This window comes from Protomyctophum bolini, assembly GCF_963924005.1.
Source record: "Protomyctophum bolini genome assembly, chromosome: 14".
Classification (NCBI taxonomy): domain Eukaryota; kingdom Metazoa; phylum Chordata; class Actinopteri; order Myctophiformes; family Myctophidae; genus Protomyctophum; species Protomyctophum bolini.
Genome location: NC_137875.1, coordinates 15,056,117 through 15,080,306, shown reverse-complemented (window position 1 = coordinate 15,080,306; position 24,190 = coordinate 15,056,117). Strand labels below are relative to the sequence as shown.

The 24,190-nt window shown below is 43.8% G+C and overlaps 2 protein-coding genes across 8 annotated transcripts in view; one reads left to right on the top strand and one right to left on the bottom strand.

Moving 5' to 3' along the window:
• mark1 (MAP/microtubule affinity-regulating kinase 1) overlaps positions 1-15,263 on the bottom strand; it is a 78,552-nt gene extending 63,289 nt beyond the window's left edge. For all 7 annotated transcript variants that reach the window (XM_080782171.1, XM_080782173.1, XM_080782172.1 and 4 more), the window contains exons 1-2: positions 14,814-15,263; positions 7,085-7,285 (exon numbers count right to left, since the gene is read on the bottom strand). In XM_080782171.1, the coding sequence (XP_080638297.1) occupies positions 7,085-7,285; positions 14,814-14,867 (255 nt within the window). In that variant the 5' untranslated portion in view covers positions 14,868-15,263. The remainder of the gene's footprint in view (positions 1-7,084; positions 7,286-14,813) is intronic.
• Positions 15,264-19,456: 4,193 nt separating this feature from the next.
• LOC308327855 (putative ATP-dependent RNA helicase DDX41) lies at positions 19,457-21,662 on the top strand. The gene is given in 2 exon segments (XM_080781423.1): positions 19,457-20,175; positions 20,178-21,662. Coding segments are annotated over 2 exon segments (1,836 nt in total). The 5' UTR covers positions 19,457-19,460; the 3' UTR covers positions 21,299-21,662.
• Positions 21,663-24,190: the final 2,528 nt, after the last annotated feature.

Below are 24,190 nucleotides of genomic sequence, written 5' to 3'. Positions count from 1 at the left end.
CATGAATGTTATAATTACATGAATGTTAATTATCAATAAAATCATCCTTTTTTTCCACCCGCTGCAAATTGCCTAATCTGTAATCCTGGGCGCTACGCCGCTACACTCCCTCTGCCTCATCAACTGACAGGGGGAGTTTCCCTGGTTGGACGTATAGACGAATTCAGAAACCGGTCTCATGGTCGCAGCTTACGTATTTCCTGTAGGCGGAGCCGACATGCGGGGTAAACACGCACCTCTTCTACTACTAAAAGTTACTCTTTTACCTGCATTTTACTAACACTAACTTTATAACAGCGCTACTCAACCCGTGGCACGCGGGCTGCATGCGGCCCGTGCAACATGACGGCCCGTCCTCCCATCATGGTCATACCAATAAAAAATATTTGTTCTGCTTTCAGTGAGGAAAAGTTATTTCTAACCACACGATGCGATCATGTGCTACTGAGCTGTTTGTTCTTCCTGCTGACAAAAAGTGGGCGTGTTGTTGGCGAGTTACAAGTCCACACGCACAGCTGCAGCATGCATCCACGACGCGTTGAGCAGTTGTATATCGGTAAACAACACCGTCATGAGGAAATGCTTAGTATGAGGTATAAAATACAGGAGCCTTGTGTTCATAACAGAAAGATTGGGTAGCCTATTGGGTAAGACTGACGTTATGTAACTTTCAGGACCTTTCACTGCTTCGTCTCAACCATTACTCTATGGCTCTGGTCTCAGCCACCGTGGTGGATATTTTGACATTTTTTTAAGGTTTTTGAAGGTTTACCCCGCAGCTATATCGGCTCCGCCTACAGGAAATACGTCAGCTGCGACCATGAGACCCGTTTCTGAATTTGTCTATAGCACTTGGAAGGAACACGTTATCCTAACCAGTTCCTTTCCCCCTCCATCAGGTGACCCGGCTGGCCAGGGGGAGGCAGTATAGCGACCTGCAGGATTACTGCATGGGGTCACGGGGAGAACATGCAAACACAGAAAGGCCCCTTCGCCAACCCCACCTAGGGTATGGGCACTGATGACGCGGACGAGAGGACAGCCACAGGTTGGGAATCGCCGTTTATAAACACTACACCATTTCCTCTCCATTACTACAGCGCTGTCGCTGTTCCCAAATAATGTTGTGAAATGTGATGAATGCGTGGATATCTCAGCACTGATCAGATACGTCTGTGTCTGTGTGTGTGTGTGTGTGTGTTCCCCCACTAATGGCTTTAAGGGTGAATAATTCAACTCTGTGGTGGTGACAGAGGGGTTAATGTGGATTGCTGTTAGTTATTTACTCCATAGCTTACGGGGACTGGAACGGACACGGACACACACACAGTCACACACTTATTGATTTTGGTTTCCAGGTGGTCCTGTGCATCTTAAAAGATCTCCGTTCTGTCTGCCACATATATGGGCTGAGCAGAGCAGACAAACCTCGTGCAACAGCAGCAACGTAAAAAAGAAATAAACAACATATCACATCACGTCGTCCAACTGCAATTTCACAAGGGGGGCTGAGGTGAGTCACTATACGCAATTCATTTAACTATTAATTACCGTCTTTCTTTATGACATAATGGGGTTACGGTATGGTGTCATCAGCGTCCTGCGGGGAACAGAGTATAGCACCAGAAGGTCATGATGGATACGCGACGGCAGGACGCGCTCGCTGCTCTGTTGTCAGGCAGGTTAGCAGCAAGCAGTGGTGGCAAGTAACTAAGTACATTTACTTAAGTACAATTTTTAGGTATTTTATTTTACTTGAGCATTTCCAATTTCTAGTACTTAATTTGACTTCTAATTCTACAAATATTGTACATTTAAATATTGTTATTACTTTTCAAAACCTTAGTTACCAGTTACTTTGCAGATTTAGATTTAGATTATTATTATCATATCATACACCAACCACTTCAGCCCTATATACATTTCGGCCATTTGAAAATAGCCGATCTACAAGCTCACAATTGTAGATTCTGCTGCAATTTTCAAAAGATTTGTATACATTCGAAAATGTGAAATGGGACATTCCGCATAATGAGTACTACTTAATGAGTAGTTCTACTTTTGGTACTTTAAGTACATTGTGATGCCAATACTTTTACTCAAGTACATTTTTCATTCTGGACTTTTACTTGTAACGGAAAATAATTGAGTACTTTTTCCACCACTGCAGGCAGGTTAGCAGAGCAAGGTATATATGATGGCAGTGAAGGTGAATGTCTGCACGTTCGTGTATGTGTGTGTGTGTGTGTGTGTGTGTGTGTGTGCGTGCGCATGCGTAAGATGCACGTGTGTGCTTGTATAGTTGCGTGCTTGTGTGGTTGCGTGCGTGCGTGTGATGTGTGACATGTGATGTGTGTTGTTGTGCACTGGGCTCTCCACCTTGGCACAAAGGTGTTTTCAGGTGGGGGTTGTGGACAAATACATACTGCATCAATATGACCTTACCTTGACATGAAAATGTGTTTTGTTTGTGCTGTACTGGGGAGGGGGGGGTGGGGTTAATGGACAGGCCAGGCCAGGCCAGAGAGCCGAGCTCCGTTTATTAGCCGTTGGGTGAAAGTGTTGGAAGTTAAGATAGCATCGGTGTGTTTTCCACCTGTTCTCCCTCTCTCTCTGACCCCTGCCTGTGCATTCTGATGCTCTCTCTCTCTCTCTCTGACCCCTGCCTGTGCATTCTGATGCTCTCTCTCTCTGACCCCTGCCTGTGCATTCTGATGCTCTCTCTCTCTGACCCCTGCCTGTGCATTCTGATGCTCTCTCTCTCTCTGACCCCTGCCTGTGCATCTGATGCTCTCTCTCTCTCTGACCCCTGCCTGTGCATCTGATGCTCTTTCTCTCTCTCTCTCCCCTGCCTGTGCATCTGATGCTCTCTCTCCCTCTCTCTCTGTGCATTCTGATGAAGCAGCACACAGAGCCATGCCCCAGCAAGCAGCACCTCGCATACCAAACACATCTGCTCAAACACTTGCCTCGCAGGAAATCGAATAAAGAAAATAATATTTGTTTCCTCCAAAAAGGCTTATTGAACATGGATTAGAGCAAAACAAAATCTCCCGACTGAAGCATCTTTTATGTCTTAAGTCCTAATGTGCACTTTGTGAAACCCCCCCCACACAATAGCACCGTTTCCTAAACAATTATCACAATATGTGACATTATGACGTTTTAGTGATACCGTTTCTGCTGTTCTACAAACTGCCAACAAGGTGAAGAAATCACAGGCTTTTATGAAATGCCAGAGACCATTAGGGTTTTATGGAAAATGCTTCTAAACATATTGCTAGTTTAACCACTTCAAATGCAATCTTAAAATAATTACAGAAAATGTGCACGCTACTGTAGGTAGGCTATTTTCACTACACAACATGATTCCACAGAAGACATGCTGGCTTCTAATGGAATCCCAACTTTAAGCCATGCCTTCAAGATGTGCCGTGATTCGAGATTAACCCTTACACCCTATATAGGTCATTGGCCGGAGTCCCCCAGGGGTCTATACTAGGCCCCCTCTCTTTATTAAACCCTCCTATATACAGGTTTAATGTTTGTTTTTAGTTAAAAACGCCATTGACAATGAAGGGAAAATGTATGTCAACTTGTCCCTAACACAAACATTAAATGCCATTAACAATAAAGAGAATCTAATGTTTGTTTTGTCACCGTTTGTCTTACATCACCATTACATCACCTACATCATAGCAACATGAGTTAGACTTTAATATAATAGCGCCCCTCACTTCACACAGGTGTGATTTTTTTTGTCTCTACTGCAAATCTCTTTAGACCAGCTCACTGTAGTGGCATCAAAATTTTAAAATCAGACCAGTCTGAAGCGAGTACTCTAAACATCGGGACATAGTCACATAGGTCATTGGGACATTGCTGTTCCTTGGAGTGGTTGCAACACAAAATTTCTTCTAAATCATGACAGTTTTCTGAAAGAATCTATGTTTCTATGTCAGTGGTGCTCAAACTATTTCATGTCAAGGACCCCAAAAATTATCTGTATTTGGCCACCGACCCCCATCTGAAAATATGTAGTTTCAGGGGCCTGCCACCAGAAGCGTTAAAAACGCTCTGAAAGAATATATAGTCAACAATGTGCCACATTTTCACGATTTTTTTTTTTTTAGCAGATTTACAAGCTCGTAGCTCAGCATTCGGTGCCGCGCTATGAGCTTGTACAAAGTACAAATGTATTGGCACAAAATATACTTAAAAGTACCAAAAGTAGAAAGTACTCATTATACAGAATGAGTTTTCAAATGTATGCAAATAGTTTGAAAATAGCAGATCTGCGATGCAGATGTGAGCTTGTTGATTGGCTATTTTCAAATGGCCAAAATGTATATAGTGTATGTTTTGTAAATAAAAAATAATCAAACTCTACAAAGTATCTAGTAACTAACGTTTTCTAATAAACTGTAGTAAGTGGAGTAAAAGTACAATATTTGCCTCTGGGTATAGTGGAGTAGAAGTAAAAGTAATGGAAAATGGAAATACTCAAATAAAGTTCCATTACCTCAAAATTGTACTTAATTTTATTTGAGTAAATGTAATTGGCTACTTTACACCACTGAAGACTATAAATAATGGGATCTGCTCAGCACTCTGAGCATCAAGGGTTGGATTAAGCAATATTACACGAGAGCGTGTGGTTTAACGCGATTATTGCCATGACAGTGATGCGGTCAGGTCAGGAACGAGACATAGTCGAGTTCCGCAAGCATCACTGAAGTTTTTTTTTAATGACAGTAATGGTCACTACGACCACAAATGTCCCAAGAAACTAGCTAGCCTAGCCACCGAGTTTGCTGCGCTCTGGGAAAACAGAGCAGCTGAATTATTTGTTTTGATTAGGTGTGGAGTGGTGCTCATTTGAACCACGGCTAGAAGGCTGTTTCAACCAATCAGATTGCTTCCTGGAAACGACCCGTTGTATAATTGTACATGTATGTCCAGGATGTGTACATCAAGCCACTTCACACAGAAACAGGATATAGGCTCCTGCCCTATGGGCTACATGGTTAGGTTACCATGGCAACTTATGGTCCCTACACACTGTAGGAGTGTTATGTCCAGACGAGGACATATTCTGCGTTACCCGGGCAAGTATTTAGCCGATCTGCCCTTTCGGTCACATGGAGACGGCGTTTTTGGGGACTTAACCGGCTCATTTTGAAACCACCTCCCAGAGTGGGAAAGTTTGGAGACGCGATTTTGTCGTCTCCATGTGTACGCCTACGGTGAATGCCGTCTCTTTCCTGAGCCGGTGATAGTCCCCTCGCCCCCTCCTCCAGTGTTAATGGTGTATTTCACCATAACCACTTACATAAGTTCACAGCTATTTTATATTTGCACATAATGTCTATAAATCTCTTCTCCGAAAATAGCCGATCTGCAGCCCATGCATGAGCTTGTAGATGAGCTATTTTCGGAGAACAGATATAAATGGTGATTTACCAATCTGGAAAAACGGATGATCTGCATTATCGTTACTATAATATGGTATAATATAGTGTAGAATAGATAGTTTATAGGCACGCAGCCACTGCTGTCTTCTGTCCATCCCTCCCACAGGCAGGTCTCTCTGCAAAGTGCACAGTAGCATGGACTAGACTCAACTCGTCAAAGTGCGTCATATATATATATAAATATAATCTCCAAAGTCAGCTTTTTCTTTTTTTTGGGTGGCGATCTACAGGCTGGGCATGTGTACTACAGCTTTCTCTGGAGTTTTATATCGTTTACAAACTTGCGCGGCTAACAGCCCGAGGAGTCCTCGTGTATACAGGGTCTTAAAGTTGTCGGCGAGTCAGCAGATCGTTATGTATTTCACACTACTTCTTTTATTTAAATCGACTGTCATTATATCGTTGTGGCTTTCACACTAAACATTGGCCACCGACTAGGCACACACTGCAAGAGTTTACCAAGATGCGATCCAGACCCGATATAGGCTACATGATTTGTTTTTTATTCCAATTCATTTTGACATCTCACGCATGTGCAGGATGCCGTGATACAAGCGCGAGACCGACACAGGACGCGTCTCTCTCTCTCTCTCTCTGCATGCTACAAACACAGGAATAACGTGAAATGTTTATGACAGCGTGTAGCCTACGTGGGTTGCAGCGAGACAGGACGTTAAATCTTGATTTTCATGAAATAACTCTCCATCTACGCGCGCACGCACACACAGTGTGTCAACATTATTCAAGTGAAATGAGTTGGTTTTATAGACTATTTAACAGCAACATTGGGCTAATATACCGGTAACTAACTACCATACAGTACGACACAGGAATAAAGGTTATATATATTATCATCTGATCATCTATCGATACAGTCGACACGACAGACAGTCAGAAAGACAGTGTCAGTGAGCACAGCAAAATGTTAATTGCCATACCCAATCTGGCCAGGGTCTGTGTTTTTTTTTCTTCCTGTGGCAGGTTCATCTGTTTGCAGTCCCAACGCTGTCAGAGATCTGATGATGTGTACAGAGTCTCTGTAGCCGAGTGAGAGATGGTGAACAGATCACAGGTGACCGGCGCTCTCTCCCCAGGGGGAACAGGAGCTTTAATTACCGACACAGCCAATGCAGGGCGTCTATCACTCTGACAGGTCAGCAGTGTGTGTGCGTGTGTGTGCACATCACTGTGATTTGACCTTACTAGGACAACTTACACGGTCAAGTACATTACGAGACAGGAGATGGACGGGTGTCTCTCTCGTTTCAGAGCAGGACGGGTCGAACAGGGTTTCAATCAACCTCTCAAAATGACGTCAAACGTAGCACTACATTCCAACTCTTATTTGAAAAAGAAAAATCGATGAGCAAGCGAACGGAGGTGTGCAACTTTGGCACTTTGTGAAGCCGCTCTGGATAAGTACCATTGTAGAAGCAAGCTCTGTCACTCAAATTTCCCTTTCGTATGACATCTCAAAATCTCAATTTTGGAAAATATGTAGTTTATGTACTGCTAGTAAAGCAAAATATGAGTGTGAATGTGGAGCATATTTAAACGGAAAACAGAAGAAAAAAAACCCCCACAAATAAGTAGAAATGACGCCGACCCACCTCTCGCCCAGTCAGGACGTGCCGTGCCAGCTTGACCTTGGCGAAGTTGCCCTTGCCGATGGTCTTGAGGAGGCGGTAGTTGCCGATGTGGGGGTGCTCCTCCGTGGAGGTGAAGGAGTTGCGGCATCGCGGCAGGCTGTGGCGGCTCGCCGACTTCGTCGGAGGGGCGGGCGGTTCGGCGAACGCGTCCACCGACGAGTGCTGCGGGAGAGTCACATGTGCGGAGATTAGGAACATTCCTCGCTGCCACTGCACATAATACGTTGGCACAAAGCTCCCCGCAAAGCCCACCACCAGGGCACACAGTATAGTGAATAGTAGTATACAAAAAGGTTCTGCTCGAGGGATATGAGCGTTGTGGCGAGACTGGGAGGAACTCCCTGCAATCAGAGAGGAACCTGTTAACATGGGCTCAACGTCCCGAAAGATGATCCAGTGTGTTCTTTGTGCATGGTGTGCACGCCCACTTGTGCACATACAGGGAAATAAACACACAAAGCTACACCCAGTAGCTTCCCATCCTTACCGCTCCCTGCATGATATCTTTATCTGCTGTAGCCTAAAGACATCATCATCCACAAAGCTACATGAGACACACTGAACTCTTTGTGCGCCTCTCTCTCTCTCTGTATTCGCAGCATCCTGCAGGAGTGATTCTGTGACTACTTTTCTACAATGAAGGCAGCACATGACGTCATTATTAAACTTGTAAGTGATTAGCAATAATGCCATGGCATGCATGCGTCATGGCCTGGCGTAACAAGCAAGACACGCACCGTTGGAAGTTTGGAGCAGATTGCTGCGGCGAACAAACGAGATGCAGTCATCGCAATAGAGGGCACGTACGTACAATATAAAGGTCTGGCTCGTCATCATCTCGTCGCTACGACAGCATGCTGATGTCACTTGCGGGTCAAAAGATCCCATGATCAATTGCTCTGGCGCGCCACACCCAAAAAGCCCAGAGAATAAAGCATCGGTCTGATTACCCAGTCTCTCCCCTGCTCCGCTTTCAGCAGGGTAACGCTACACCCAGCTGGGTGCAGCGCGTCATCTCAGCTAGCCTACATCCTGGCAGCTAGGGGCCGACCCACATCACATGATCTAAAGTTTGCATGGCTGCCTGAGAGGCACAGGGAAAGAGAGGCAGGGGCGACCGAGACAGACAGTGAGGAGAAGAAAGGGGGTAGAGAGAGAGAGAGAGAGAGAGAGGTGCAGGCGGGAGTGTGAGAGAGGGAAACCGAGAGAGTAGAGCGTGACCGATCACGTCACATTCTTGGGTCTGAACTTCGAACGAAGCCAATCCCGATTTTGGAATACCTAGACCACCAAAACAAATGCCAAATAGAAAAATAAATATCTTGAATATAATTTGATGTGATTATAGTTTCTACTTGATTTAACATGCAGAATATGAATAAATAATGTAATAATATATCGTCGCTGTCTGGCAGAAACAAAAAAAACTAGCATCATAAATCAATGCTATTGAACACCCTAAAAATCAGACCGGTCTGAACTGAGCGGTGCAGGCTGTGTGTGTGCTGTAGTGGACAATGGGTGTGTGTGTGTGTGTGTGTGTGTGTGTGTGTGTGCTCAACAGTGCCACTTTAAGTCACCCAGCGGTATTGCCGTACTCAACGGACATGCATACATGGAGACATACACACGGACACACATATCTGTTCATTGGAGCGGTTAGGCACTGCTCAAACAATATTCAACCAATGAATGAAAAGTATTAAAACTTTCTTCTGACAAAACCAGCTAACTCCATTGTACCCTCAAACTGACTGCCACAGGAAATTCTGCGTAACACACCCACACGGGGACACCACACTGAACATCATTTGCTGTTCATATATTCAGAACGGGTATATCAGATAGACGGATATATCGTCACTGTCGGGCAGAAACCTCTTATCTCCAAATTCTAATACAAGCTCGAAACTCAAGCTTGTAGATCTGCCACTTTTGGCATTTTTTAATTTGAATCATGAAAAGTAACAGTTTTGGACATATGCGGTTTCCACCCGACAGAGATGATATACTACCCGGTACTCTTGCTTCCTAATGATCAATAATTTACAGTAGCTGGAGACCCCCTGGCTGGAACTCCCATCAAGGACCCCAGGGGGTCCCCGGACCAGACCCCACTTTGAGAACCAATGGGTGTCGGGACTTCAAGAGGCTTCTTGCTTCTTTTTTTCCCATCAGTTTTCAGCTTCTCAGATCCGTTAGAATGGCCGTGTCATCCCGACGTGCTCTACTGCACTCATACACGCACAATCTGACACGAACATACACACGGCCGGCACTGGTTCCACGTACAATACATCACTTTTATCCGAGGAGGAGGAGGAACGCATATATGGAGACAAGTGCTGGTCATCTTAAAGTGCCATTTAAAGTGCAATTTTTTGAAAAAGGCTTGATAAACCAAAACGTTGCTTTGCTTCCTCCTCACCTTAGGAACCACTTGGCATACAAATCAGGAAGCGGAGAGAGAGCCCGTTCTCTCTTTTTTTTACTGCTCTCTCAAAGCCCTCTTCTTTGGGCGTAATAAGCTGTTATGCAATGCAGTTTGTCAGTCACTGCCTCGACCCCTAGGGCTGTCAGTGTGCTGTAGTGGAACCGAGGGATGCATGCTAGCTAGGGCTCGTTGAACGACTGCCCTGCATGCCAGTCCCGCTGAGGGAATGCTAAACAGATACTACCAAGTTAACCTCCAAAAACAAATCACACTTTACTTGAATTACTACCACGTTAACTTCTATAAAAACAAATCACACTTTGCTTACTACGAAGTTAACTTCTAAAAACAAACTGCACTTTACTTATGACTTATTACTTGCGCAAGCAGAGCGCGCAAGTAATAATTTCGCCCCGGTCTCTTCATCGTGACAGCCGTCGCGCCATTCGATGTGTATGCAAAAAAAACAGCAAATCTGTGCCTGGTTTGCTGGGACCAGATTACACAAATGACCATATGTCTTACGTCATCATTTAGAGCTAGTCATACGTATACTATATACATAATCAGTCAAAATAAAATAGCAAATCGTGCCTGATCTGCTGGGACCAGAGTACGTGGTGTGTATATAAATGACTAGCTCTCAATGATGACGTAAGAAATATGGTCATTTGTGTAATCTGGTCCCAGCAAACCAGGCAAAGATTCGCTGTTTTTCTTGCATACGCATCAAATGGCGCGACGGCTGTCACGTTTTGGCGCAAAGTAACCACAGTATACCGCTAATCAACTTACAACTACATACTCTATAAGTATATAGTATATAATATATATGTATACGTATGTCTTACGTCATTATTTAGAGCTAGTCATATGTATACTATATACATAATCAGTAAAAATAAAATTGGATTGTTGAACATCAGAGGTTATCTAACACATTTACAAGATATAAACTCAGATTCCCAACTCGAAATGTTGGATCTAATAGCTTTTACTGAAACACTTAAAGAAAAATAATAACATTACTTTTAAATTAAAAACAATGAACACCAATTACAATAAAATCAGGAATGACAGAGAATATGATATAGGTGGGGGAGTTATGTTTGCTATAAAAGAAGATATTGCCATTGAAATAATTCAAAATAAAATCGGGATATTAGAAAGAGTAGAACACGTATGTATACATGTAAAAGATAAAGATCTATATATCATTCTTATGTACAGATCACCTAAAACAGACCTTTCGAAATTAAACACATTTCTCGAAAACATGGTAAAGTATCTATCATCTCCGACTTCTGCAATTATGATAATAGGAGATTTCAATGAAGACCATTATACTGAAAAAGATAGAACTATAAAGACCTTCATGTCAAGATTAGGCTTTAAACAATTAAATACAAATCCAACTACAGATTTCGGAAGTATTTTAGATCATGTATATTTTAACAAATTTGAAAGTAATATTACAGAAATTGAACTTGAACCATACTTAATAATACTAGGTGTTTACATGCATAAAGTAGATAGGTAGCAAATAGTTACACCTAATAATTAGACATTTCAAACGTTCCTTCACAGAGATATTGAGATTCCACAGTTTACAGCGGTCGAAAGTACTTGCGCACTCTGCTTGCGCACTAGTTGGCCATTTATGGCCTACTAGTGTGCAACAAGCAAGTATGCATTCGACAGAGTGCAGTTCTAGTTACTAATATAGGTTGACTTCAAAAAATCACTCCTGTGTGAAGTGAGGGGTGCTCTTATCATACATCATATTCCGTGCTCACTGCTCAGCCAATCAAATCATCACATTCCGTGCTACAAACACATTCCGTGCACATACGGACATACACAAAGAAAAACAAATCACACTTGCGTGAAGTGGGGGCGCCTGGAAATGTTTGTTAAAAGTGTCCTAAACAAACATTAAAAAGGTCCATAGACTTGGCAGCTACTCTATGTTCGTTAAAAGTGCTCTGAACACACATTTAAAAAGTCCATAGACTTGGCGTAATTCCGAAAGCCAGACATTGGAGGGGCTAGCAGGCAGCGCCCCTCAAAAAGGTGAAGCAATCGACGTGTACAGTATGTGCCACCTGAAGCTATGTATTAGGGGTTAAGACTACACTGGCAGGCCCCAACAGTAAAATCAACTCTAAGAACAAACATGGGCCCAGGATTTGACTGTACTTAACTGATTAAACTTAAGTTACGGTACATTGACCGGAGTCCTCTACAGGGCTCTACACTAGGCCCCCTGCTTAAAATGGGCCGATCAACCATCTTGTTGAACTTGCAAAACGGTCCCCTGCAAACCACGGCCCCCCTTATGCACTAGAATGTCCTTCTAATGTTTTATTTTTATTTCATTTGAAATATATATCCCTTTATGCTAACTGCATCAATGGGGTTGTTTATATATAAAAGCAGAGTCTTGATATATATCAGGACATATTATAAAACAGTTTTATATACATGTAATGATGAGTTAGGCAGTTAGCCACTATCCTGTCTCCCGTGGCTGTAGTATTGTAGCTAGAATGAGCTATGTGGCTACTCAGTAGCATTACTCTTTTGTACAAAGACAAAAAGAACACTAAATCCTGCCATTGTTAAAATCCAATATAATTCAGTACAGAAATGATGGGACGTGACAGCAACCGCCATTTCAATCTAATATAATTCAGTAAGAAATGACATGACAGCGCTATCGTTTAAATATAAGGTACTAGTAAGAAATGTTTGCTTGTCAACACCTCGCAAGGCATTGTGAGCTTGTATAGATCTGCCCTTTTCACAATATTTACCTGTGGAAGCGAGTCAAACTAAATGTAATGCCTAAAATTCCAAGTGCTTCATTGTAAGGGTGGGTGGGTCCCCAGTTCAAATATTATGATTATTATGGTTGGGTCACAGCCTGAAAAGGTTGATTGAACCACTGGTTTACATGGTGATTAGGCACTGCCTAGTCTCGTGTTGCCAGCCTCTCGCAATTTTCAAATGATTCCATCATACAGTCTGGAGCAACGGAAGTTCTGTCATGAGTAAAATATAAAGCGGAAGTGGAGCCTCCTCCCCACTTCAGTTTCGTCTTTACAGTCGCTCACATTTATCATTTATATTTATCATTTTATCTACGCGAGACTAGGCACTGACCAATAATATTAGCCTGGAAACCAGACAAAAATCAGCCATTGCAAAAACAAATTGCCCATGGCCCAGATTTGGTCTGGTCTGCAGTGTCATGTATTGTAATGCAGTGTAATATATTATGGATCCTGATTATGATGTAGCCAAAATATGTCTGTCCTACTCCGCCCAAGAAAAGGAGAAACCCCTAGATATGTCAGACCCTACAGGCCTACATGTCAGCAACATCTAGGCCTAGTATGACGGATGACGGAGCTATGGAGACAGAGTTACACTTCTTAACACAATGTAAAAACTACACAAATATTAGGGAAACATACAGAGTTTGTGTGACAGAAAAGGGAGAGATTACCACTCCTTCTGGGGGAACAGAAATAATGTGCAGTTTTGGCGGCACAATGTGTTCCAATTCCTGTCACAAGAAAAGGTATACAACCAGTAGGACACACATACAGTATGACACACATACAGTATGACAACCAGTAGGACACACATACAGTATGCCATGTTTAAAAGGTACAACCAGTAGGACACACATACAGTATGCCATGTTTAAAAGGTACAACCAGTAGGACACACATACAGTATGCCATGTTTAAAAGGTACAACCAGTAGGACACACATACAGTATGCCATGTTTAAAAGGTACAACCAGTAGAACACACATACAGTATGACAACCAGTAGGACACACATACAGTATGTATATATATTTTTTTCATTTCATTGATATTTTGTTGTTTGTCATATTTGTGATTGTGCTTTGGCAACACTTGTAAAATGTCATGCCAATAAAACCTGTTGAATAGAGAGAGAGAAAGAGAAACAGACAGGTGGGGGGGAGGGAGGGAGGAGAGAAATGGTTGGCTCTTCGTATGTGTGCGAGCGTGTATGTGGTGTTATGGTGAGGGCAGAGAGGAGGAGGAGGGTCATTCATAAACATTCCATCACACCACGTACAGTAAGTGAACAGAGGATTTCTAGGAAATGCTGCAAGTCACCCTAGTCTGCCCTATCTATTCATTAATGAATGAATGTCACGCCGCTTTGCTTCGCTGTACCATTCACTGCTGCTGCTGCACAGACAACAGAACTATAGCCCCTTTCGGCACCCTCGGTTACCTTTTATGTAAGGTCCCGAAAGGGGGCTACAACATAACCAGAACGGGGGCCATGAAGTGAGTGAATGTGTTGGATGAGGCTGAGCATCATCATATCATCATCAGTCACATTGTGATGCTGTGTGCGTGTGGCCCAGCCATGCAGGCACACAGACACATCATCACATTGTGATGCTGTGTGCGTGTGGCCCAGCCATGCAGGCACACACACACACACACACACACACACACACACACACACACACACAGGCATTCGTTCTTTGCCTTTGAGAAAGTAGGACAACATCCTCTCTCTCTCTCTCTCTCTCATGGCATGCAGTCCCCATCCCCCAAATATTGACGCTGGCTCTTCTGGACTAGAAAAATGCCCCCACTCCACTTCTTGCAGTAAAAGAAAAGCGGAGCAACACCATTTTTCACACAGCCATAGCCCTTCTCTCTCACACACCAATAGGGCCACATTGGTGTGGTGTGGTGGTGGAGGGAGGCTGCTGTTACGCTGTACCCTTCTAATGCTCAGAGAGAGAGAGGGAGAGAGAGAAAGGGAGAGCAGCCAAGCTAGCATGCACTGCTGCTGACGCAATGCGTTGGACAGACTCACTAACCAACCTTTAGCTGCTGCAACAAAAACAGCTAAGGTGAAGCCATGATGATTATTAAAGCACCACACACACAGAAGAACCACGTCTTTATCCCAGCCAGGCTACCCTACCGTCACAATAACACAAACACCCCCGGGCTGGCTGGCTGGCTGCAACATCATTGTATAGCCAGTCTTCTTTTTTTTCTCCAAACGGTGACCATTCAAATAAAGCTGAATGAAACCCCCCACCACCCGTTTGGAAGAAGAGATGCTACAATGTAGCGGAATTCTCCCGCTACAGTGTAGCATCGTTTCAATGAATAAACAACGTACGGGGACATTGTATAACTAAAACAACACACACGACACGACGGGAGGCAACACAAACACTCACATTCTCCGTGTCCCGTTCGTTCACTGTCGGCAAAGGCGTTCTGGTGGACGACATGTTTGTGCTCTGTGTGTGTGTGTGTGTGTGTGTGTGTGCGCGGTGGGACTTGCAGCAGGCAGCAGGCCGCTGGCTGATCAGCGATGAGTAGGAGAGACGAGAGAGAGACCCGATGATGTCTACATCCCCGTGCAGTCCCGGTCCGACAGTCCGCCTTAGCAGGGCCTCACCGCGGCATAGTGCAGCCCCAGCAGCCCGGTGGACAGGAACCTGGCTGTTCTCTGAGCGGCGCTGCTGTATCCCTAGCTAGAGCTGCTAGACTCCCTACTCCTTGCCTGGCCTGGGCTGGCTGGCTGGATGGCTGCTGTAGCCTGTGTGTGTATGTGCGTGCGTGCGTGCGGATGAAAGCCCTAGAAGGAGAGAAGAGAAGGGTAGCAGGCCGGGGAGAGGAGGAGGAGGATGTGTCGGGAGGACGCACGGGAACGTGTCCGTCTGACTACTGCGCAGCGCAGCACAGCGCATCTCTCGTGCGCACGGGAACGAGCACACCACACGATGGATGGATGGATGGATGGATGGATGGAGGTCTCTCTCTCTCTCTCTCTCTCTCTCTCTCTCTCCCTCTCTCTCTCTCAATTCAATTTCCAATTTAAATGGGCTTTATTGGCACGAGGAATCATGTTCTTTTACATTGTCAAAGTGAAACAAAGCAATAATAAAAAATGTACAGTTAAATTGGAATAAACAGCTGTTACATTGCAACTTTATATATATATATATATATATATATATATATATATATATAATATTAGTTATTGATAAAGTAGTTTTTCATTGAAAAGGGCGTGTAAGGTTGCCAATGTTGTTTACAACATGACATGTACAGCTCAGAACTCAGTACTGAGCTGACTCTGCCATCTGTTGGATTGGTAATGGTATTACAAGCCTAGTTCCCTCCAGCGTGAGCGTGACAGACTGACAGTAGACAGTTTGCTGCCCAAACGGTTTACATTAATTGGGTTAGTTGAGTTGATTGATTGATTGATTAACTGATTGATTGATTGATTGATTGATTGATTGATTGATTGATTGATTGATTGATTAGTCAGAAATGTAAACTGCACAAGGTAAACAGCCTATAGTCAGACATAAAGGCAAGTTAGGCAATTTAGGCAAGTATAACACAAAACAGTCCTGGCGACTTGTTTCCATTGTGTTCCGCGGTAAGGTAAAGATTATAGTTGTGAAACTTGTGATGTCTGTCCTATGCTATGATTATGAGGGTGAGAAATTGTTCATGATTTGCGTTGATCGACTGTTCTGTGTCGATAGTAACCTGACGCTGCCAGATCCAAAAAGCTTGCTACACAAATTTGTTTCACAGCTTATTTGGGAATATGTTTCCCCAATACCGCCCTCATCTGGCAGCGTCAGGTTATGTCGATAGGCCCATCTATTACAAATGCAAGCCATTAAAACGCAAAAGGTAGGCCTACAGAAATGTATTTGATGACTGAAACAATGTAAGAGTAAGATATAATAATTCTATGATTTTAAGTGAACATCTCTGTATGATTGCATGCATGTAGCCTATATTGTGTATTGTAATTTATTGTGAGCATGCAGTATGTGGGTCCTCCCCCAGAAACCTTGTAATAATGATTTGGGGACTTTGATATAAAATCCAGGAGAAATCCAGGGGAAACGACAATACCTTATACAAGAGTCTTGCAGGAGATTATAGGTCCAGGTGACTCCTGCGGGATCCAGGGGGGTTGGCAGCCCTAAACGTCGATGCACTGAGGGGGGGGGGGGGGGGGGGGGGTGATGATGATGATGATGATGATGGTATTATGTGTAGTAATGTAGTTTGGCCACTAGGTGTCAGACCTTACCTTCGGTTCAAAAGTTGCATCCCATCATCAGTTGCACATGATGGAATTGGACAATGACAATGGAATCACCAGCGTAGAATAAAAGCTTGTTATTATTTGATCCCATAATGTCTTTACTGGTGTGTCCGTAAAAGTTTACGAGGAACAAGCAGTGCAATGGGACTTTGAGTCCTGGCTTCCGGTAAGATCTCTCTCGCCTTGCCTCATGCCTGAACTCCTTTTGTCTTATTATGAGTATTGTGAATGTGAGCAATCTAAACAGACAGTGGCCACCCTACCAAAGGGCCTGTTGGTTTGTCTCGGCCAGCAGAGAAGAAGGTCCAGTCATAACAATTACAGACCCAGCGTGACCGTAAAGTACCACAATGACTGATGGATATTGGAGCTGAAAGATCCCCGGGAACATTAGGCCTGTTTTTGTGGTTTCGAGGAATCTGTTTTAGTTTATTTAATCTTTTCCCACTGACCATGAACTCAACTTGCAGCATGACACACAACCCCCCCATCATGCTCTCCCCCTATAACCAACCCCATTAGTTTAGGCCAGAGATATACCGGAACAAAATGATAGATAAGAAGACATAATAGTCCAACAAACTAAATATTTCTTTGAATCAACTGTATTCTTCTAACACTGGACCTATGAAATGGTCCAGTGTGATATGATATGTTGCACTTGGTTATGGAGTTTAATACCCTGATTTTGTGTTGTTTTTCCAGTTAGTTTTTTCGTTCTTTTTTCTTGTGTAAATTGTTTTGTATTGTGTGTGTAGAAGAGTGTATACCGGTACATTACAGCAGTGGTTCCCAAAGTGGGGTCCGGAGACCCCCAGGGGTCCTTGAGGTAGTTCCAGTGGGTCCCCAGCCAAATGATAGTTTGTAACCAAATGGACCCTTATGGGTCTGTAACTCGGAGAGTGTACAAATGGAACCAAATGGACCCGTAATGTTCCATTTGTACACTCAGAGTTAAATTAACATTGATTTTACAATATAAATTGGTGGTCCTAGAGATAGAAATGCCGTTAGATGGGGTTCCGTAGACTAATGCATGTCAAACTGGGGGTCCTTGAAATGAAATGGATTGAGGATCACTGCTAGAGTGGGCTGGTTAGTGTCAACTTGGGGGTCCTTGACATGAAAAGGTTTGGGAACCACTGCGTTATATATATAGGACCCGCTCGAAAACGAGATACTGTATCTCAAGGGGTTCTTTTATACCTGATAAAAGAATTTCAACAAAGCGTGGCCCAAAAACACTTGGATGTTGGCGTGTGCATCACGGATGGGCATCTGTGGAATTCTGCATGTGTTCCCAGTGTGGATCAGGTCCCAACACAGATCTCACATTTCCCCCCAAGGTGCAACACACACACAGCTATAACACTGCAGTGGTGGGAAAAAAGTACTCGCATGTTTTACTAAAAAAGTAGCAATACTGCAATGTACAGTTTAAAGATATACTCTGTTATACAAGTTAAAAGTATCCGGAATTCAACTTGAGTAAAAGTACAAAAGTATTGGCATCAGAATGTACTTAAAGTATACCAAAAATAGAAAGTGTAGGCTACTCATTATGCAGAATGTCCCATTTCGCTAGTTTTCAAATATACATTGTATACAAATCTTTTGAAAATAGCAGATCTACTGTACGAGTCGAGAACACAACACGTCACAATGTGGTGTGTGCTTGTAGATATGCTCAAAGTACAAAATGCAAGTACTTTCTTTTCCCCACCACTGCTATTTGGCTGTATTTGATTAACAGTTCATTGCCTGATAATATCCAGTGACGTGATGGAATGACACTGATGAACAGGCCTACATATTTATTTTTTCCCCTTCTTTAGTTTGAGAGTAAAGTCTCTCCCCTCTCTCTAATACACTTTATTATATGTTTTCCTGTCCTGGGAATTATTGTAAAGCGGAGCGGGCCCTCAGGTACCACCCCCCCCCCTCCCTGTGGAATGTAACGGGCCCTGAACACATATACCGGCTTAATGAGTGCATGTACACCGTGGGCTATAAATGCAATTACATGCCCTTACAGGCAAGAATATCAAACACAGGCAGCCATTACGAAGGGGCCATTCAAACGAGGACGGTCGGGGCAGTTCACTCTACTGTGTGTGTGTGTGTGTGTGTGTGTGTGTGGGGGGGGGGGGGGGGTCTGTATACTTCTACTCCACTACATCTCGGATGATCCAAATGTTCTACTTTTAACTCCACTATACAATTATTTGACAACTTTAGTTATACTAGTTATCATGTAACGAAGACTCTCACTTCCATTCATATTAGCAGATCTGGGAGACTGTTTGTTGGATATTCAGTCCCCATATATGGGGATATCCGACTAGGACGCTGGGCTATACGGCATATGATATGTCTAGTATGACAGGAGTCCCCAAAGCAGCTCCATATATGGGCACAAGTTGGACCACGTCATCACAGTCATTTCACCATGACTCAGCCATAACCATATAAGGAGTCCCCAAAGCAGCTCCATATATGGGCACAAAAGCGTGACACACGGACACACAGACAGACAGACATGATCTGCTAGGTCTCATAGTAAGTGCTCACTGCGTTCGCAAACATCTGGTATGTTCATGTTCATGATTTCTGACATCTGATAAATAAATAACACTCAAACTGGATCAAAGACTGGACATCCATCTATTACAATATTCTGTGTGTACTGCGTAGGATCACTCCCATACCTGTGAAGTAACTGCAAAGGAGAATGGAAACTATAATGGAGGACGAAGTCAGACCCAGAAAGAAGTCCCATGGGGATGAGGCGAGGTCTGGAGCATCCGAGGATGACGATTACGTTCCATACGTCCCTGTCAAGATCCGAAAACATGTCCAGCATCAGAAAATGTTAAGTCTGCGTGGGAAAGCGGTGGAGGAGGAGCAGAAGGACAGTGGAGGAAAACAGAGGGACGAGGATGAAGGCCTGGGTCCTCGTTCCAACGTCAGCCTCCTGGACCAGCACCAGCACCTCAAGGAGAAGGCAGAGGCACGTAAGGAGTCGGCCAAGGAGAAGCAGCTGAAGGAAGAAGAAAAGATCCTTGAGAGCGTTGCGGAGGGCAGAGCTCTGATGTCCGTAAAGGAAATGGCCAAGGGCATCATCTACGATGACCCCATCCAAACGAGCTGGAAGGCTCCGCGGTACATCCTGAACATGCCCGACGCCAGGCATGACCGCGTCAGGAAAAAATACCACATCCTGGTGGACGGCGAAGGAGTCCCTGCACCCATCAAGAGCTTCAGGGAGATGAAACTCCCACCAGCCGTCCTGAAAGGGCTCAAAAAGAAGGGAATTGTGCACCCTACACCCATACAAATTCAAGGAATTCCTACAATTCTGTCGGGCCGGGACATGATCGGCATTGCCTTCACTGGTTCAGGAAAGACGCTGGTCTTCACTCTGCCCATCATCATATTCTCACTGGAGCAGGAGAAAAGGTGCCGTTCTGCAAGAAAGAAGGTCCCTATGGACTCATCATCTGTCCATCACGAGAGTTGGCGAGGCAGACCCACGGCATCATCGAGTATTACAGTAAACTCCTGGAGGAGGAGGGAGCTCCACAACTCCGTACTGCCCTCTGCATCGGAGGGATGTCCGTCAAGGAACAGATGGAGGTGGTGAACCGTGGCGTACACATGATGGTGGCCACCCCAGGCAGACTGATGGACCTGCTGCAGAAGAAGATGATCAGTCTGGACATCTGTCGCTACCTGGTGCTGGACGAGGCCGACAGGATGATTGACATGGGCTTTGAGGAGGACATCAGGACCATCTTCTCCTACTTCAAGGGTCAGAGACAAACGCTGCTTTTCAGTGCTACCATGCCTAAGAAGATCCAGAACTTTGCCAAGAGTGCCCTGGTTAAACCAATCACTATCAATGTTGGCAGAGCAGGTGCTGCCAGTTTGGATGTCATCCAGGAAGTGGAATACGTCAAAGAGGAAGCCAAGATGGTCTACCTGCTCGAGTGTCTCCAAAAAACGCCACCACCAGTGCTGATGTTTGCTGAGAAGAAAGCAGATGTGGACGCCATCCATGAGTACCTGCTACTCAAAGGCGTTGAGGCTGTGGCCATCCACGGAGGGAAGGATCAGGAGGAGAGAACTAAAGCCATAGAAGCGTTCAAAGGGGGGTTGAAGGATGTTCTAGTCGCCACAGACGTGGCCTCCAAGGGTCTGGATTTCCCAGCCATACAGCATGTAGTGAATTATGACATGCCTGAGGAGATCGAAAACTACGTCCATAGAATTGGAAGAACAGGACGTTCCGGGAAGACCGGTATTGCGACGACCTTCATCAATAAAGGCTGCGACGAGTCTGTGCTGATGGATCTGAAGGCGCTGCTGATCGAGGCCAAGCAGAAGGTTCCCCCTGTCCTCCAGGTGCTGCAGACGGGAGACGAGGAGATGCTGGACATTGGAGGGGAGAGAGGCTGTACATTCTGTGGTGGTCTGGGTCATCGTATCACAGACTGTCCCAAGCTGGAAGCCATGCAGACCAAACAGGTGACCAACATTGGACGCAAGGACTATCTGGCTCACAGTTCCATGGACTTCTAAGACTTTTGAGGGATTTCGTTAACATGGATGATTCACTCTGACACTCGATGAGAATTATCACTGATAATTCACTGATAATCTACAAGCTCACAGAGTCACAACACATTGTGACGTGTTGTGAGTTTTTATATAGGCTAGGTTTGGGGTGGTACACCGTTACAACAAAGTGGAACTCAGGTTTAATACTTTGAGGTAATTTGAGGTTCTTTACAATGACGTTATACCGATACTCGAGAAACTCTGAGGAAATTGTAGTGCCATCTGTATCATCGGACAAAGGAAGTGTATTTTTTTATGATTGCTTAACAGATATCATTGTACTCTGATGAATTACAACTTGCAGAACTTTATATTTTATTTAGTTGTTTTCTCCATACTTTTATTCTGAATACTTGTTGCTTTTGTAAAATACATCCGTCATGTGATTGTAAATAAAACGACACCCACGGTGCAGCTCTATTGGGTGAGTTGGTTTGGAAGCTGGCTTTGAATCAATGAGCAAACATGTCTAGTGGTGATGGAGATTCTCAGCCACAAGATGTCGACATTACACAGGATCCGGAAAAGGAAAAGAGTGTTAAACACAACTCTAAAGACTTTAAGCTATTTGAAAGGATAAGAGGCGTGAGTATTGGAAAGGCTACCAGCTTAAGAGAAGCTTTGAAAGAGCTTATGAAATCAAATGAAAATTTCAATGAAGTAGAACAGAATTTGGATGAGTTAATTGGTGTATGTGGTGAAGCAAAAGGAGGCCATGCATCATTGATGGTTTTACCAATGCCAGACGATGAACTTGAAAGACAAAATCAGTGGTTTGACCCAAAAATGTGTGTATTCAATGATTTCATACAAAGTGTACGATGCTGGCTATCTGAAAATGAACCACACTTGCACGTCTCTGTTGAAAGGGAATCACAAATGCATGTCATTGCTGAAAGTGAAAGGTTGAGTACTGTGGATGCTGATGATATTGGACCCCATGACAGTGTATCAAATGTTTCAAAGTCCATACACAAATCCACTGCATCAAAAGCATCAACATCTTCATCTGCTCGCATTATAGCCCAGGCAAATTCTTGTTTGTTCTGCAAAAAAAGTGGTCACACATTGGGTCTGTGTCCACAGATGATGAAGAAAAGCCACAGAGAGAAGATAGACTTCTTAAAGGAAAAAGGAGTCTGTTTTGGCTGTTTGAAAATAGCAGGACACCTAAGTATAAACTGCAAATCTCGTCTAACATGTGATACAAACATCCTGAAATACTCCACATAAAACAAAGAGAACAACGAATGGCAACAGAACAATTGCAACAGAACTCAACTGGAATCAATGCTGTCATCTCACCTCACACATGTGGTCATATTGGGGCCGGTGATGAAACCTCCATCTTCTCCATTGTGCCAGTTCAAGTTAAGAGCCACAGGGGAAACACAGTCTTGCAAACTTATGCATTTTTGGATCATGGAAGCACATCTACATTTTGCACTGAAAGCTTAATGAGAAGGCTGAACATTCCAGGAAAGAGAACCAATATTCATCTCAGTACAATGAATAAAGTGAAGCCTGAAACCAGCTACGATATCACCACTGGTTTGGCAATAGCTAAGATGGGCACAGATGACTTCATGCACTTGCCTGATGTGTTCACTTGTAAAAACATGCCAGTTTCACAACACAACATCCCAAGACAACAGGACCTGTCACAATGGCTTTATTTGAACCATATCACAATACCTGAAATAGACTCTGGCATTGACCTCCTCATCGGCACAAATGCCTCAAAGGTACTGGAACCTTTGGAGGTGGTCCACAGCCAGGTGGAAGGACCGTACGCTGTGAGGACCCTACTGGGGTGGGTCATCTATGGTCCCTTAAGAGGAGACGACGCCATCAGGGATGAGACTGGCTGCCCTCCTATTGATGTCAATCAAATCTCCATCTTGAAAAACAGTAATTCTCAGACCCATCCAACTCTACAGTACAAACAACTGAAACATGACCAGAGCCATTATGATGGTGCTAGATTATTGGTTGGGTTGGCATATTATTTTTGAACACTTGGTGGCAGGCTTTGGATTTGGCAGCACTGGGTGTGTATTTAGAGGGCACTCAGGTGCAGTGATTCAGATCACTAGACACGGCCGTAACCAGGGAGCAAACCGTTCTTACCAGTAGCACCAGCACAGCAGCAGAACAGAGACTAACTTATAACATCTACTAATCACATCACTGGTATGTTCATGTTCATGATTTCTGACTTCTGATAAATAAATAACACTCAAACTGGATCAAAGACTGGACATCCATCTATTGCAATATTCTGTGTGTGTACTGCGTAGGATCACTCCCATACATGTGAAGTAACTGCAAAGGAGAATGGAAACTAGAAAAATGGCAGTTACAGTTACTTTGATTATTATTACAAAACATACATTAACCACTTCAGCCATTTATACATTTTGGCCATTTTGTAAATAGCCGATTTACAAAATATTTGAGAACTTGAGATAGGACATTCTGCAGAGTGAGTATATATAGCCTACTTTCTACTTTTGGTATACCTACACTTGGTATATTTTGAATTCTGGACTTTTCCTTGTAAGTATTTGATACTTACATAAGACAATTGAGTACTTTCCCCACCACTGCCCACCTCCCCTCCCCTAACTAACTAAATGAAAACTAAGCTATGGTGACAAAAACTAAGAATAAATGTATAGACAATTTCGTCAACAAATAAAAACTAAAATGTTAGGAAGGGACTAGTGGACAAGAGATCCAGTATAAATCATTTTACACTTGGTTGCATGCTGAAAATAGCAGTGCGACGCGTTGTGAGCTTGTAGATCGGCTATTTTCAGCAAGTGTAAAATCAGTCATTTTGACGGCATC